Source organism: Notolepis coatsorum, assembly GCF_963971535.1.
Source record: "Notolepis coatsorum genome assembly, chromosome: 2".
Taxonomy (NCBI): Eukaryota; Metazoa; Chordata; class Actinopteri; order Aulopiformes; family Paralepididae; genus Notolepis; species Notolepis coatsorum.
The window spans coordinates 185569012-185584482 of NC_140166.1; the positions used below are offsets into that span (position 1 = coordinate 185569012).

The 15471-nt window shown below is 48.4% G+C and overlaps 1 protein-coding gene across 1 annotated transcript in view; it reads right to left on the reverse strand.

Moving 5' to 3' along the window:
* Nucleotides 1–282: 282 nt before the first annotated feature.
* LOC311247841 (cytochrome P450 2J2-like) overlaps nt 283–15471 on the reverse strand; it is a 33312-nt gene continuing 18123 nt past the window's right edge. Inside the window, exons 7-9 of the mRNA XM_084337935.1 lie at nt 2357–2544; nt 2083–2224; nt 283–1248 (exon numbers count right to left, since the gene is read on the reverse strand). Of these exons, the coding sequence (XP_084194061.1) occupies nt 1073–1248; nt 2083–2224; nt 2357–2544 (506 nt within the window). The 3' untranslated portion in view covers nt 283–1072. The remainder of the gene's footprint in view (nt 1249–2082; nt 2225–2356; nt 2545–15471) is intronic.

Consider the following 15471-nt stretch of genomic DNA (forward strand, 5'->3'; position numbering starts at 1 on the left):
ATAAATGTATATATTTGTTAAACACAAAATAAACAAAAACACATCTATAATAATGGTTAATTTAATGATCATATTAATATCAAGTGTTGAATGTTTATCAAATCATTTATACACTCAAAAGCATTTATAAATGTGTTACTAAACAATAACAAACATAAATATATTTAATGCTGGAATAAAACACCTATTAATAATTTACAAATGACTTTTATTATGACTTACTACATAATAACAATACAACAAATTATTTAATTATAATTTAATTAATTATAATAATCATCTATATCATTTATATGTTAGAGATTATGTCATGCTTGTACATTTCTTATAACTGGATTATTATAAGTGTTAATGTGACAGGTTGACAGGACCCCTGCTTTAGAGTCTTTTCCCTTTTGTGAATGAACTGTGTGGATCTATAACCAGGTTTATAACCAGGAAGGAGATATGGATTGACGGTTCCACGAGGAGGTGACACGCCATCTGTTCCCCCTGCTATGTTTAACAACAAGTTTTTCATCATCTGCAATGCAACATCCACTACCTCCAGTCCAGCCACCCTACAGCGGGGCCAGCTGAACATCTTGGCTTGGCCTGGCTGCACTCCACTACATTTTTAATCACCATTCTGAAGCACTGTGTGAAATTTGACTATAACTTTGTACTGTGATGTACGGTGAACAGGCTTTATATACAAATATTACTGGTCATCTTCAACTTTACATGTTCATATCTCCACTGTTGAGGATGTCATCAAGTTTCATGTTGAAATAAATCACAACATGTTGAAATTGGTAATTTTTTACCTGAACATAATAGGATGGTTACGCACTTCCCCACATAAGAGGCTGGTTTTCCAGGTATTCCAGTAGTATACTAATAGTAGTATGTATGTTAATTGTAGCCTACTAATATGTCAGAAAGCTTTTAATCCTAAAATGTCAGAAAATTTACATCAGTATGTAAATGACTGTATCAGCTACAGTATGTCATGTTTCCCCACAAGGTTTCCAGTCCTTTTCATCTTCCTACGTGTTGATGAGAAGTCGGTGAGAAGGGTTGGATGAGGAAGTTACCGAGGCAGGGCCAGCATCCTGTACTCCGCTGGGGAGTGAGTGAACCCCACCACGCCCTCCATGCTGGGCATCTCTCCAGGAACAGCAGAGAAGGTGAAGCGCTGGAGTAGAGAGGTAAAATATAGGAACAGCTCCATGCGCGCCAACTGCTCCCCTAAACACACACGTTTACCTGGGAAGAAAATGAGTCATCATTACATCAATAATGTCAACTCAGATTTGTGTCAATGCTCTGTAATTCTCACAACATATCTCACAACAATGCTCACCCCTTATTATATTCAGCACTGTTCTATGCACTACTGGACACTCGCTTCACAGCTGCAGCAGCCATACGCCACACTGCTACCCGTAACACTGAAGTACATAGTACTGAATGCATAGAGAGTCGTGCATATTGTCATCCTGTCCCTGACTGTAGACCATTGCCAACAAGACAAATCCCTGCACATTGGGTGTAAAGGCACACGTATCCGTAGTTCCGTACCGAACAAGTTTCAGTGTGTACCATACCGAACGGCTGTGTAGTGTACCGAACGAATACAACGGTATGTTAACCACTAACGACCGCCCACCGGGGGCTGTTTTTTTCTTCACAATCTAATTTTTTTTATTTATTTTTTTTACAAGTCGATTATTAATTTCAATATAGCATATTCGTTGATAGCCCTACAAGTACAATTAGTTACTGCACACTACATCACCCCTAAGTGGAACATGGAAAGCCAAACTTTCCCCCACTGTACCGAACCTCGACTTCAAAACCGAGGTGCGTACCGTACCGTGGTTTTTGTGTACCATTACACCCCTACTGCACATTGATTGTATTTTGCTATTTAAGTGTTTCTGATTATGATTCTAATCTAGCTATATTTAGCACATTAAAACATAGTACTTTTTTATACATATGGATACAGTAGCAAATCATACTGCCACTTATCAGTAAGTATATATAAAAAAAAAATTATACAAATTTAAACATAAAACCCAATTGTTGGTTTGTCACCTGCTGAAAATGGTAAGAATGCCTCTTTTCTGCAGAACTGGCCCTCTGAGTCCAAGAAGTGCCCAGGGTTGAAAGTGTCTGGAGTTGCCCACTCATCCTTATCAAACAGCACTGATCCGAGGTCTGTTGTAACAGCTGTACCCTGGTGGGAGGAGAGTTAAGCAAGACATTCAGTATGTTTGTAATATCAGCAAATCATTACTCTGTGTTAATTTCAGATGATTTCAATGCTGATGATTATAGTATTATTAGAGTTTCATATCAAGTATTTTACCTTAGGGATGAAGTATCCCCCCAAGGTAGTATCTTTACTGGCCATTTTGGGGAAGCCCAGGGGGACAATGTTTCCCATCCTCTGAGTCTCATGGATGACAGCGTCAGTGTAGGGCATGTTGGGTCTGTCTGTCATGTTGGGCTGGCGGGACTGTCCGATCACACTGTCTATCTCTGCCTGGACCTTCTCTGTATCATGAAACAAATGGCAAAAATTGTGACTTTACAGACAAGATAGATAGATTTCTTTTTCACTTTTGGGCTTTTAACATATTCTAATAAAACAACACCTTGGCTTTCATAATGTATATATTATTTCTCATTTCGACTGGGAAATATGATTTTGAAGCGTAGCAATGAGAGATGGGGAAATGTTCTATTCGTTCTAATAATCTAATAATAAACGCCTGATAATAGTCAGGTCGCAGTTTACTCAAGCGTCAGCTGCTTGTCTCCCCCCAAAACTGACTCGGCAGTGGCACTGCCAATCTTCTCTGACACATGACACAGCATGGCAACAAGAATAACTATGAATGATAGGCTTGTTTGTTTGTTTGTTTGTTTTCTCTTGATTGTCCGGACAATCAATGAGTGTTGCTGTACAAGTCGCGGGAAGGATGCGATGCATCTGTCACTTCTGTCAGAGCTCATGGTCAACGTTATGCTGGCCCAGCCAACACATTAACGCTGGTATCGATTGGTCTACATCTCTATCATCTATTTTCTTTTAGATTTTTATTTTGAGTTCATAATGGCATCCCGCGATCCGGACCGGGGTGAAGAAGATTTAGATTGAATCGCTCGGCTGTTGAACAGCAATGCGGTGCTGTCCGCAGAGTCTGGTGATAGATGGCGCCAGCTTATTAGTGATAACTTTTTTGCACCGGGACCTGATCAAACTATTAATAAATCAGACTCGGAGTCACACGCTTTACCCCTGAGGAGATGGTGAAAATGCGAGACCAGGTTCAAGAGCTGACTACTGGTAAGCACTTATCCACTTCCTAGAGAGAGAGAGAGAGAGAGAGAGAGAGAGAGAGAGAGAGAGAGAGAGAGAGAGAGAGAGAGAGAGAGAGAGAGAGAGAGAGAGAGAGAGAGAGAGAGAGAGAGAGAGAGTGTGTGTGTGTGTTTTAGAATATAATCACCAATGATTATACTCTTGTGACAATGACAAATAAATGCATTATATTCTATTTACAAAAGTAAAAAACTAGTCCAATGTCATTCATTTACAAAAATTAAAAGCTAAACTCTAACGTACATGACTTGCAGTACGTGAAACGTTTGTCTGAAATGGTCATTATGGGGTATCCAGCTAAAGCACAGATATGGAAGCAAATGAGTATTTGAATTTGATCAGACACCGAATTTATAGCATTGAAAATAATTACTTTGAAAACATGTATCTGAATTTGTTCAGACACCGAATTTATAGCATTGAAAATAATTACTTTGAAAACATGTATCTGAATTTTTTCAGACACCGAATTTATAGCATTGAAAATAATTACTTTGAAAATCATGTATCTGAATTTATTTGCTCTGAATTTACCTATGTGAAATAAAAATTCAGCGTTTAAAATTCAATGTAAAAAAATCCGAATGCATAATAAGATAAGATAAGATATTCCTTTATTAATCCCCTTGGGGAAATTCCAGCGACACACACATACAGCTCATCGTCTCTGTAAGAGCCGCATTCAAGCTTATTTGTTTTGATTAATTCTGAACCTGTATTAATTCATTTCTCTGTTTCAGTGAGTGGGGCGCTTTGCTCAGGTGAATGGGGCGGGGCTAACGCTATAAGCCACAGGTGCGGCGTGTGACGGCAGAGCAGCAGGCAGCAGCAATACTGTCATTGACACGCAACGCAGACGCAACCTTTTTGTTATTGAGATTATTGGGATCTCTTGTTTTATTTCTATGTACGGTATTGTTTTCGTATTTTGTTCTTGCTGGACCATTAAAAGAGCAAAAGGAACAACAAAAGCGTGCAGTGGTTTCTGTTCTGCGACTGCGAGTCTGACACTGCTTCCCAGCCCTACAAGTGGAAGATTCAAATAGGTTATAGGACAAACTTGTTAGGATTTTGGCCACTACATCAAGTCAATGACAAGCTGCGGTTAAAGAGCACGGATTATTGGAGGATCACAGGGATCCGAAGGAACGAAAAAGGATTGGAGGATCAAACGGGTCCAAATTGGAACGAAAAGCGCCGGCCCGACGCGCGGCTACAAACAGAGGAAACGCCGGCCTGACGGCTGTAAACAAGCAAACAAACAAATAATTGAGGTATGTGTTTGCAAAAACCAACGCCACATGAATAATTATTCGTTTGGAATAAATGCATGGATTATCACTAAACAAACTTCGCCTCTGATAACGATGTTTATGGACAGTGAATATTTTATTTTGTGCTGGTGACATATCATGCCATGGATAAAAAGAGCAGCCAAGGAAACGCCGCCCTGGCGTGCGGCTGTAACCAAACAAACAATTGAGAAAGACAAGGATAATGAAATAACCAGCCACTGTTGAAGACCTTTTGGATTCATTTGTTTGTTTATTCTGAATTAAAATGGCGAGTTCAGACGCCCGTTAATGACATGGATGAGGCGCAGCTGCGCACATCGAGACAAGGAAACGCCGGCCTGGCGTGCGGCTGTAACCAAACAAACAATTGAGAGAGACAATGATAATGAAATAACCAGCCACTGTTTCTAAACACGTTGAAGACCTTTTGGATTTATTTATTTGTTTATTCTGAATTAAAATGGCGAGTTCAGATAAGGCAGACCTGCCCGTTAATGACATATGAGGCGCAGCTGCGCGCATCCAAATAGGATGGCAGACACACGCTCAACGAGGTCTCACTCTTCCTCCCACCACTCCTCCTCTTCCTCAACATTACGCATCAACGCGGAGGCAGAGAGACAATATTTATTGGCTAAAGCTTCTATGTTACAAGAAAAACATGCCATTGAAGAACAGGAACAAATGTTAAAAAAAAAGAGAGAAACATTAGAATTACAAGGTGAAATAGCAGCCAGCACAGCCAAAATTTACTATCTTAAAGACATTGAATTACAAAGGTGCCGCCCTGCACGGGCTGAAGCAGCAGCTACTGCGCTGGTATATTCAAAGCCAGATGTTTCAATTCATCCATATGACATAGGTGCTCCAGCTGTTAGGAGCAAGGCAGGAGCACATCACTTGCCCTTTTTTAATGTTAACGATGGTAATGCTCACAGTTGGCCCGATGCTCAGCCAGATGACATTAATGACCAGCACCAGCCCCAACTAGTGCACAATATTCGACCTGTCATGCCCATGTCACCGACGCCTCTGTCGCCTCAGTCTTCGTTTAGGAAGTTCCGGTTCCTGAGGGACCCCCCTGCCCAGTTCCCGTCCTCCACCTCGATGGTCATCAAGCGGCCCCGTACTTTCACCGACAGCCCTCTGCCACAGGCCTCGCCCCTCACTTCTCCCGCAAAAGCCGGGCCGCAAGAGAAGGACGGAGCCCACCCCTCTGCCCAACGGGAGGCGCCGCAGGTGCATTTCAGACGGGGACTTCCTGTGTCTTGGCCACATGGTTCTGAGGCCATCGCAGCAGCCAATAGGGAGGCGCCTGTTCTCACCACACCTGTCCAGAGTCCCTGTGAGGAAAAATCCAGAAGCCTGGCATCGGAGGTGAAGACCCCAGTAGACATGAAGAGGGCAGAGGACAAGACCCCAGCAGATATGAAGAGGGCAGAGAAGACCCCAGCAGATATGAAGAGGGCAGAGGACAATACCTCAGCAGATATGAAGAGGGCAGAGGAGAAGACCCCAGCAGATATGAAGAGGGCAGAGGACAAGACCTCAGCAGGCATGAAGAGGGCAGAGGAGAAGACCCCAGCAGATATGAAGAGGGCAGAGGAGAAGACCCCAGCAGATATGAAGAGGGCAGAGGACAAGACCTCAGCAGGCATGAAGAGGGCAGAGGACAATACCTCAGCAGACATGAAGAGGGCAGAGGACAAGACCCCAGCAGACATGAAGAGGGCAGAGGACAAGACCCCAGCAGATATGAAGAGAGCAGAGTTATGTGGTCACATAGGGGCCGGGGATAGCCAAACAGTACTCAAGTACATTGGTAACGAGCACACTAGGAAGAATGCTCTGATGTTGACCGTCAAAAAGCGCAAAGAGCTTTCCCCAGGTCACAGCCACACCCACTCGAGCAGCCAAAAGGTGAGCACTGAGCTAGGCGCTTTCAGGACCACACTTGGTGGACAGCTCCTCACAGTGGAAGACCTCTCACAGGCAGAGAGGTCAGTCATCACCTATGTTCAAAAGCAATCCTTCCCAGTGGAAATGGCAGTGCTGGAAACCGCTCCATTCAGAGTGCAGAAGAACAGTAAGATCGATCCTATACTGGATGAAGGCCTACAAACCATCTTCTGCGAGAGATCTGACCTCTACGCCAGGACACAAGAATACATTCTGCTACTCCAAGGAAGACCGAAATGGAGCACAGTGAGAAAAAAAAGAAAAAAACTTTAACATTGGAGATGTCGTCCTGGTAGTTGACCCAACTGCTCCACAGGGGTCGTGGCCTCTAGGCAGAGTACAGGAGACCAAGCCTGATGCAGGAGGTCTGACCCATGCAGTGAAGCTCCAGACGAAAACATCCATTATTGATAGACCCATAGACTAATACATATACATACACCCATAGACTGATACATATACATACACCCATAGACTGATGCATATGTAGCAGGGTGGATTATCCCTGCTTCGTGGGAACGGTTGCTGGCAGTCAGGAGGTAGCTGGACACAGCAGAACTCTGTCTGGCTGCACCCTCGTCTTTGGGCCTGGGGCGTCGACTGGAGGCTGGTAGTGTGAGTGGATGGGGCCCGGGATTTACCAACCTGGTCTGGTACTCTGGTCTTCCTTCCCTGTCGCAGGGCGGTCAGCAGTACTCCCCAACACGCTCCCACTCCTCCCAGTCGCTCCTTAGACCCTCCCACACCTCGTGACTGAATTGTAATCAAATACTCTGAGTTCCCCCCGCAAGCAGTACCCTCCCTCAATGACCCTAGAAACCTTATAATGAAAAGGGGAGAGTTGGGTAGGAAGGGGTTAACCATATATATACGTTACCCACACCAAAAGAGTTAATGCAGGGCACAGGAATGGACACGCACACAGAACCCCATTCAAGTCTTTATGTTAATTGTACTGTTCAGTTACAATTATTTTATACTAGTGGCCAATTGGGCTGAAGTCCTACTATAGCCCCTGCTGTTCAACTCAATACCTCATAAACACGTATATTATGCACCCACCTCTGGGTTACTATCAGGGATAATATACTTCACTGTGTTTGACTCATCACCCACGTCTGGGTCTTCACCCTGTATAATACCTCAACAGGCTTTAATTATACGGCCAGAATAATACCTCAAAAGGCTTTAATTATAATGCACCAGGTCTGTAACTTCCCCCCCAGGGAAGGGTTAATTGAATGGGAAAATATTAATACACACACATTGTATCACGCTCAAAGAAAAGGAAATAAAACCAAAAGTGTGGGCCCACAATTACCAAAACAAAAGCCCTATGCTAATGCCGGCATGTAATGTAATGTTTGGGGTCTGCAGTTAGCAACGTTAACTTCACCCGCAGGCCGCTCCACACTGTGTAAGGTGCAATAGATCCTGGGCGCCGAAGCCCTAATGTTTACTCTACCAAAATGGTGGCCGCGCCGCTCCACCACCGTCCTGGTGGCAAGATGGCGTCGAACACTCGCGTCGCAGGTGCTAGCAGGCGGAGCTATAGCAGAGAGGCAGTGCTGGCTGAGCTGGTGCTGGGCGACCTCTGCTGGACGGGACGGCTCCCGTATTGGCTGCTCTCCAGCCGGCGCAGAGTGATGGTAGAACCGCCGGTGAAGACGGCTGCTGACGGCCAGAGCAGAGTGTTCGCAGGTCCACACCCGTAGCTGCACGCAGTCTATACCGGCACTGTAACTAAGTATAACACGAGCAATACTACTGTGATCCTTAGCCGCACGCTACCTATACCGCTCACTGTAACTAGGTATAACTCGACTGTTAGTGCCTGGCTCTGCACTTATTGTTCATATCATACCACTGGTACTGCTAGGATATCGTATCCACTAGCCAGTACTTCCTATCACCCGTCACTGTTCCACGGGGCACTCCGGCATAAAGTCAGCAACGGGGCTATCCAGAGCCCCCCCGTTAGACGTGACTTCTCGTTGTCAAGTTCACTGCCGAAGAGAACGACTTCCGCTCGCCTCCTCCCTTTATCATCTCTCAGCTCTCTCCGCCACTCTCTGCCTGCTACTGCCCCCTGCTGGTCCCGCCCGCCAGTCACAAGGGGAGACGCACTGTAAAATATGAATCAATACTGTCATTTATAATCCGTATTCACATGCTCTTTGGACGGGGACGTTTGTGTCATTGTTCGTGTGAATCAATGACACTAGTTAGAATGTCTTTGTGTACAAAAAGGGATATAAACACAGTCAGCAGTTCTGAATAATATACCATATTTTCCAGACTGCTACATTTCCCCCCACTTTGAACTTGCTAAGTCCTCTGCAAGTTAACAACAAAACAACAAAAACAAACGCATGCATGAAAACGGTCCTGAGACCAACAGTTTCACACATCGGTTGACAATTACACATTATGCCAACAGTTTTACACACTCCCTCAGGAGTTGGACACACTCCTGAGCACGTAGTCCTGGCGATACCGAGCGGGTAGCCGACCTCTGGTGCTCCTCTGGGGCCGGGTTCGTTCAACCCCCCCTGCGTCTGATTCGGTGCCATATTCCCTTAGACATACAGGTGCACCACTCGTCTCGTTCCCACACACCTTCGCACATGGTCTTGGAAACACCGAGCGAGTGGCTCACCTCTGTCATTCAGCGGGGCCCGGGTTTGCTTAACCCCCCACCAGTCTAACTCCGTGTCAGATTCCTCCGTCTCTGTTGGCGGGTCCTCGGCCACGGCTTCGCCCTCCGAGGCCTCTGAGGGGCCGCTCACAGCGCCCTCCTCGCCCCCGTCTCCGTCGTCTTCGCCGCCCTCGCCGTCCTCGCCTGAGGGGACCAACTCTACCTCTCCTCCCTCGTTCGGCGCTGCTTCAGCTGCTGTTGTAGCGGCGCTGCTACTACACGCCCTAGGGTGCGGTTCACGAGGGTAAACGAAGGCACCCCCCACGTCGGCTTCGGATGAGCTCCGCGCTCTCATCGGGCTCCTTCGGGAAGCTCTCGTCCGCTCTTCCGGGTCGGAGGCCGGGAAGGGGCAGATCTTGCTCCGATCTCTCTGCACGGTCCTTTCGGGGCCCCCTCTTTCGGGACGAACCGTGAACACTGACGTCCTCTTGACGTTTCCATCGCCGCTCTCGGGGCCCGGCTGGTCGCCGGCCGGCGAGCGTCTGCAGCGGTAGTTGAAGTTGCGGCGGTAGCGGCGCCGACGAGGCCCCTGGTCCGGGCCTCCTTGCCCCCTTGACCTCCTTCCGACCTGTTCTGTCTCTTGGGTACAGACTCCGGTTCTGACCGCATCGGGATGCGCAGCCGGGCGCCAGCGCTTTCGTCTGGCCGGCCGCAGTGGTATCGAATTCTACGGCACACCCCCACACCTCCCCCTCCAGACCATGGTCTGGCGGTCGCCAGGTCGGGCGACCCGCCTGCTGCTGTGTGGGTGGCGTCCTGTACTGGTGGGAGAGGGACCTCACCGCCCGGTACTTCCGCCCGGCGTGATTCTTCCATCGCGCGGGGGCACTCGCGGCCGATATGACCGGGCTGTTGACAGTTGTAGCAGATCAGTCTCCCATCCTCACTCCGGCGGGGTAGTCTGCGCGGGGTAGAGGGCACGTCTCTCCTCCGTCGGCTTCCGGCGAAGCCTCTCTGGGGTGTGTCTCGCTCCTGTTGAAACGCCTGGAAGAGCTGTTCCATGCGCGCGTCCAACCGCTCTTGGCCGGCGAAGAGCTGTCGGATGGACTCCTGTAGCACGGCTATGTCCAGAGGTGGCTCGTGTCTTTTCACGACGACGCCGCGTATCATGCCCCTGTCGGCACCCCTTGTGGGGGGCAGGACCATCTCCTCTTCGGACCAGTCTATCGCCGCCTGCAGTACCTGAGGAAACGGCCGCGTACCGTCCTCCCTCATGTACTTCCGCATTTCTCTCCTCAGGGCCTCGTCTCTGAGGCCCACCACAAACCGCTCCTGCAGCAGGGCGGTGGCATCGCCGACCAGCGTAGGCGCCCGACGTCGTAGGCGACGGACCCTCTCTTGCAGGTCATAGGCGAACTGGCGTGTGGTCTCGCCGGCGGCCTGTCTTCGATCGAAGAACTCCCCCAGCCGAATGCTGACCAGGACCTTGTCCCCATAGGTTTCTTTGAGTATCTTGAACAAGGATTCCGTGTCGGGGGCGGTTTCCCCCGTCAGGAAGCGTACCGTCTGCTTCGCCTCGCCTTTGAGGTGTAGCTGTACGACCTCCGCTTGTTCCTCCGCGGGCACTCGACTGGCCCGGAGGTGGGTCCTCATCGCCTGGATCCAGTCCTCCACAGGCAGTTCCCCCATCTCTTGTTCACCTCCAAATTCGCTGCACTTCCGCTCTCGTTGGACGTACACCACCGGGAGGGGCGCTGGAGGGAGCTGTTGGATCCCGGCCGGTGCCACGGCAAGCGGAGCTCGGCGTCCGGCCTGCTCCCGCTGTTCGTGCTGGGTCTTTTCCAGCACCAGCGCCTGTCGGTCCAGGAGGCCCGCGTGTATGTGGGTTCTGTTCGCCAACAGCTCCACCTGTGCGGTCAGTCCCTCCATGCGTTCGGCCTCCTCTTTCTTTACCTCGGCGGCGGCGTCCTCGCCGTCTCGTTGCACCTTTAGGGCCGCCTCAGTGTAGCGCTTCTCTAGGAGTGCCTTGTTGATCAACTCCTTGATCGCTTCGGCTTGCTGCGTCAGTAGTGTCGCCTGAGTCTCACACTGCTCCTGCAGCTGCTCTAACTCCGCCTCCCTCTCCTGCGCGACGTGGGTCTCCCCTTTCTGTATCAAGGTGGCGGCGGCCTGGCCCTCTCGTAGCTCCTGTAGGGCCACCTGAGTGTGGAGGGCCTGGTCAGTCAACTCCTTCATCGCTGCGGCTTGCTGCTTTAGCAGTGCCGCCTGAGTCTGACACTGCTCCTGCAGTTGCTCGAACTTCGCCGCCATCTCTTGCGCGGTGGGGGTCTCCTTCTTTGACATCGTGGGTCTCTCTACGGGTCTCGGTCAAGGGAGTAAGTTAGGATGTTGATCCTGTTCGTGACGCCAAATGTAGCAGGGTGGATTATCCCTGCTTCGTGGGAACGGTTGCTGGCAGTCAGGAGGTAGCTGGACACAGCAGAACTCTGTCTGGCTGCACCCTCGTCTTTGGGCCTGGGGCGTCGACTGGAGGCTGGTAGTGTGAGTGGATGGGGCCCGGGATTTACCAACCTGGTCTGGTACTCTGGTCTTCCTTCCCTGTCGCAGGGCGGTCAGCAGTACTCCCCAACACGCTCCCACTCCTCCCAGTCGCTCCTTAGACCCTCCCACACCTCGTGACTGAATTGTAATCAAATACTCTGAGTTCCCCCCGCAAGCAGTACCCTCCCTCAATGACCCTAGAAACCTTATAATGAAAAGGGGAGAGTTGGGTAGGAAGGGGTTAACCATATATATACGTTACCCACACCAAAAGAGTTAATGCAGGGCACAGGAATGGACACGCACACAGAACCCCATTCAAGTCTTTATGTTAATTGTACTGTTCAGTTACAATTATTTTATACTAGTGGCCAATTGGGCTGAAGTCCTACTATAGCCCCTGCTGTTCAACTCAATACCTCATAAACACGTATATTATGCACCCACCTCTGGGTTACTATCAGGGATAATATACTTCACTGTGTTTGACTCATCACCCACGTCTGGGTCTTCACCCTGTATAATACCTCAACAGGCTTTAATTATACGGCCAGAATAATACCTCAAAAGGCTTTAATTATAATGCACCAGGTCTGTAACTTCCCCCCCAGGGAAGGGTTAATTGAATGGGAAAATATTAATACACACACATTGTATCACGCTCAAAGAAAAGGAAATAAAACCAAAAGTGTGGGCCCACAATTACCAAAACAAAAGCCCTATGCTAATGCCGGCATGTAATGTAATGTTTGGGGTCTGCAGTTAGCAACGTTAACTTCACCCGCAGGCCGCTCCACACTGTGTAAGGTGCAATAGATCCTGGGCGCCGAAGCCCTAATGTTTACTCTACCAAAATGGCGGCCGCGCCGCTCCACCACCGTCCTGGTGGCAAGATGGCGTCGAACACTCGCGTCGCAGGTGCTAGCAGGCGGAGCTATAGCAGAGAGGCAGTGCTGGCTGAGCTGGTGCTGGGCGACCTCTGCTGGACGGGACGGCTCCCGTGTTGGCTGCTCTCCAGCCGGCGCAGAGTGATGGTAGAACCGCCGGTGAAGACGGCTGCTGACGGCCAGAGCAGAGTGTTCGCAGGTCCACACCCGTAGCTGCACGCAGTCTATACCGGCACTGTAACTAAGTATAACACGAGCAATACTACTGTGATCCTTAGCCGCACGCTACCTATACCGCTCACTGTAACTAGGTATAACTCGACTGTTAGTGCCTGGCTCTGCACTTATTGTTCATATCATACCACTGGTACTGCTAGGATATCGTATCCACTAGCCAGTACTTCCTATCACCCGTCACTGTTCCACGGGGCACTCCGGCATAAAGTCAGCAACGGGGCTATCCAGAGCCCCCCCGTTAGACGTGACTTCTCGTTGTCAAGTTCACTGCCGAAGAGAACGACTTCCGCTCGCCTCCTCCCTTTATCATCTCTCAGCTCTCTCCGCCACTCTCTGCCTGCTACTGCCCCCTGCTGGTCCCGCCCGCCAGTCACAAGGGGAGACGCACTGTAAAATATGAATCAATACTGTCATTTATAATCCGTATTCACATGCTCTTTGGACGGGGACGTTTGTGTCATTGTTCGTGTGAATCAATGACACTAGTTAGAATGTCTTTGTGTACAAAAAGGGATATAAACACAGTCAGCAGTTCTGAATAATATACCATATTTTCCAGACTGCTACACATAGATATACACCCATAGACTAATACATATACATACACCCATAGACTGATACATATACATACACCCATAGACTGATGCATAGATATACACCCATAGACTGATGCATAGATATACACCCATAGACTAATACATAGACATACACGCATAGACTGATACATGGAGATATACACTCATAAACTGGCTTTGCCACTTTGGATTACAGTTTTTAGTTTTTTCTGATTTGACTGACCTAGCGATCATAAAGATCCCTCCTTAAGGCTATGTGCTAGTAACCTCTGGCCCTAGGATACGGTTAAGAATGAAGAATAACAGTTCTTCTTTCAACATCAACAAGGGATGTAATGTATATACTATATTTTTCTAAATTAATTTGTTGATAGTTTTACGGCTCTTTATTTTGTTTGAGTAATTGATTCCTAGAGAACAATTAGGGGCCGGTGTAAGAGCCGCATTCAAGCTTATTTGTTTTGATTAATTCTGAACCTGTATTAATTCATTTCTCTGTTTCAGTGAGTGGGGCGCTTTGCTCAGGTGAATGGGGCGGGGCTAACGCTATAAGCCACAGGTGCGGCGTGTGACGGCAGAGCAGCAGGCAGCAGCAATACTGTCATTGACACGCAACGCAGACGCAACCTTTTTGTTATTGAGATTATTGGGATCTCTTGTTTTATTTCTATGTACGGTATTGTTTTCGTATTTTGTTCTTGCTGGACCATTAAAAGAGCAAAAGGAACAACAAAAGCGTGCAGTGGTTTCTGTTCTGCGACTGCGAGTCTGACACTGCTTCCCAGCCCTACAAGTGGAAGATTCAAATAGGTTATAGGACAAACCTGTTAGGATTTTGGCCACTACAGTCTCATTAATAATAATAACAACATCACAATATTTTTTTTTTTTTTTTTTTTTTAAACTTTATTTTTTAGCGTTTATCGCTTTTCTGGTCAAGCATGACCGACAGAAACAGGTTGAAAATGGGATGTAGAGCAGGGGAAGACATTCTGAGAAATGACGGCGAGTCCGGGAATCGAACTCGTGTCCCCCAGATCCGTGACGAGCACGGTTTTCCCCGACGCAGAAATAGCGCCGAGATATGCAGTGAGCTACGGGAGCTCTCCAATCATTACATTTTTTACAGTAACAATGGCACAGCATAAATTCAAACAGACATGTACATTTGTTGACACATGTCATCTACAGAATGCCTGAGACGCCATATGCGATCAACAGGCTGCATCAACAACAGAGTAGTTAAACAAAGTGTCGTTGCGCCAGGTGGGCGGGAGGGAGGGAGGGATGGACAGGCGGGGTCGGGAGACAGTCTTAGGATCCACTCCTACAGCGCGCATACGTGGCAGCCGTCCAGAAACAGTTCTTACGGCGCTCGGCGTAAACACGGGAGGGGAGGAGGTCTGGGTGGGGGTTGGGGATGGGGGGGGGAGTGCCGAGCCAGATCTGGTGGGGGGAGGTGAGGTGTTGGGAAGGGAAACGCCGCATTCCAGTTGTTATCTCGTCTGACTCCCTTTTCCGAGGCCGCGAGACAGGCGGGCAGACCTTGGCATTCCACAGTTTCACACCAGACTTGAGAGTGTGGGGGGGGGGGTGCAGTAGAAGACAATGACCCCTAAAAGCACCGTTCTTGACTCAAATTCGATCCGTCGCGCTCTTAATGTCCTGCGCGACCCCCAGCAGGACTTGACCTCTCAACTGTTCGTCAGATGAATGGACAGCGAGTCGTTTAACAAGTTCCATGTGGGTTTTAATAAGTTCCATGTGGGAGACTTCCAGTCTGGCCACAGCTGTCAGGCAGCGGTCCACACGGTTATCATCCTTTTGTTCGTCTCTTTTCCCGATTATTCTTGTACAAATCCAGATCCAGATTGCGATCGCTCCCAAGCCGATCAGTAGGATTGTGATGATGTACACATCTTCAACATCCTCAATTTCAAGAGAAAACAGGCATATTGATCGCCAT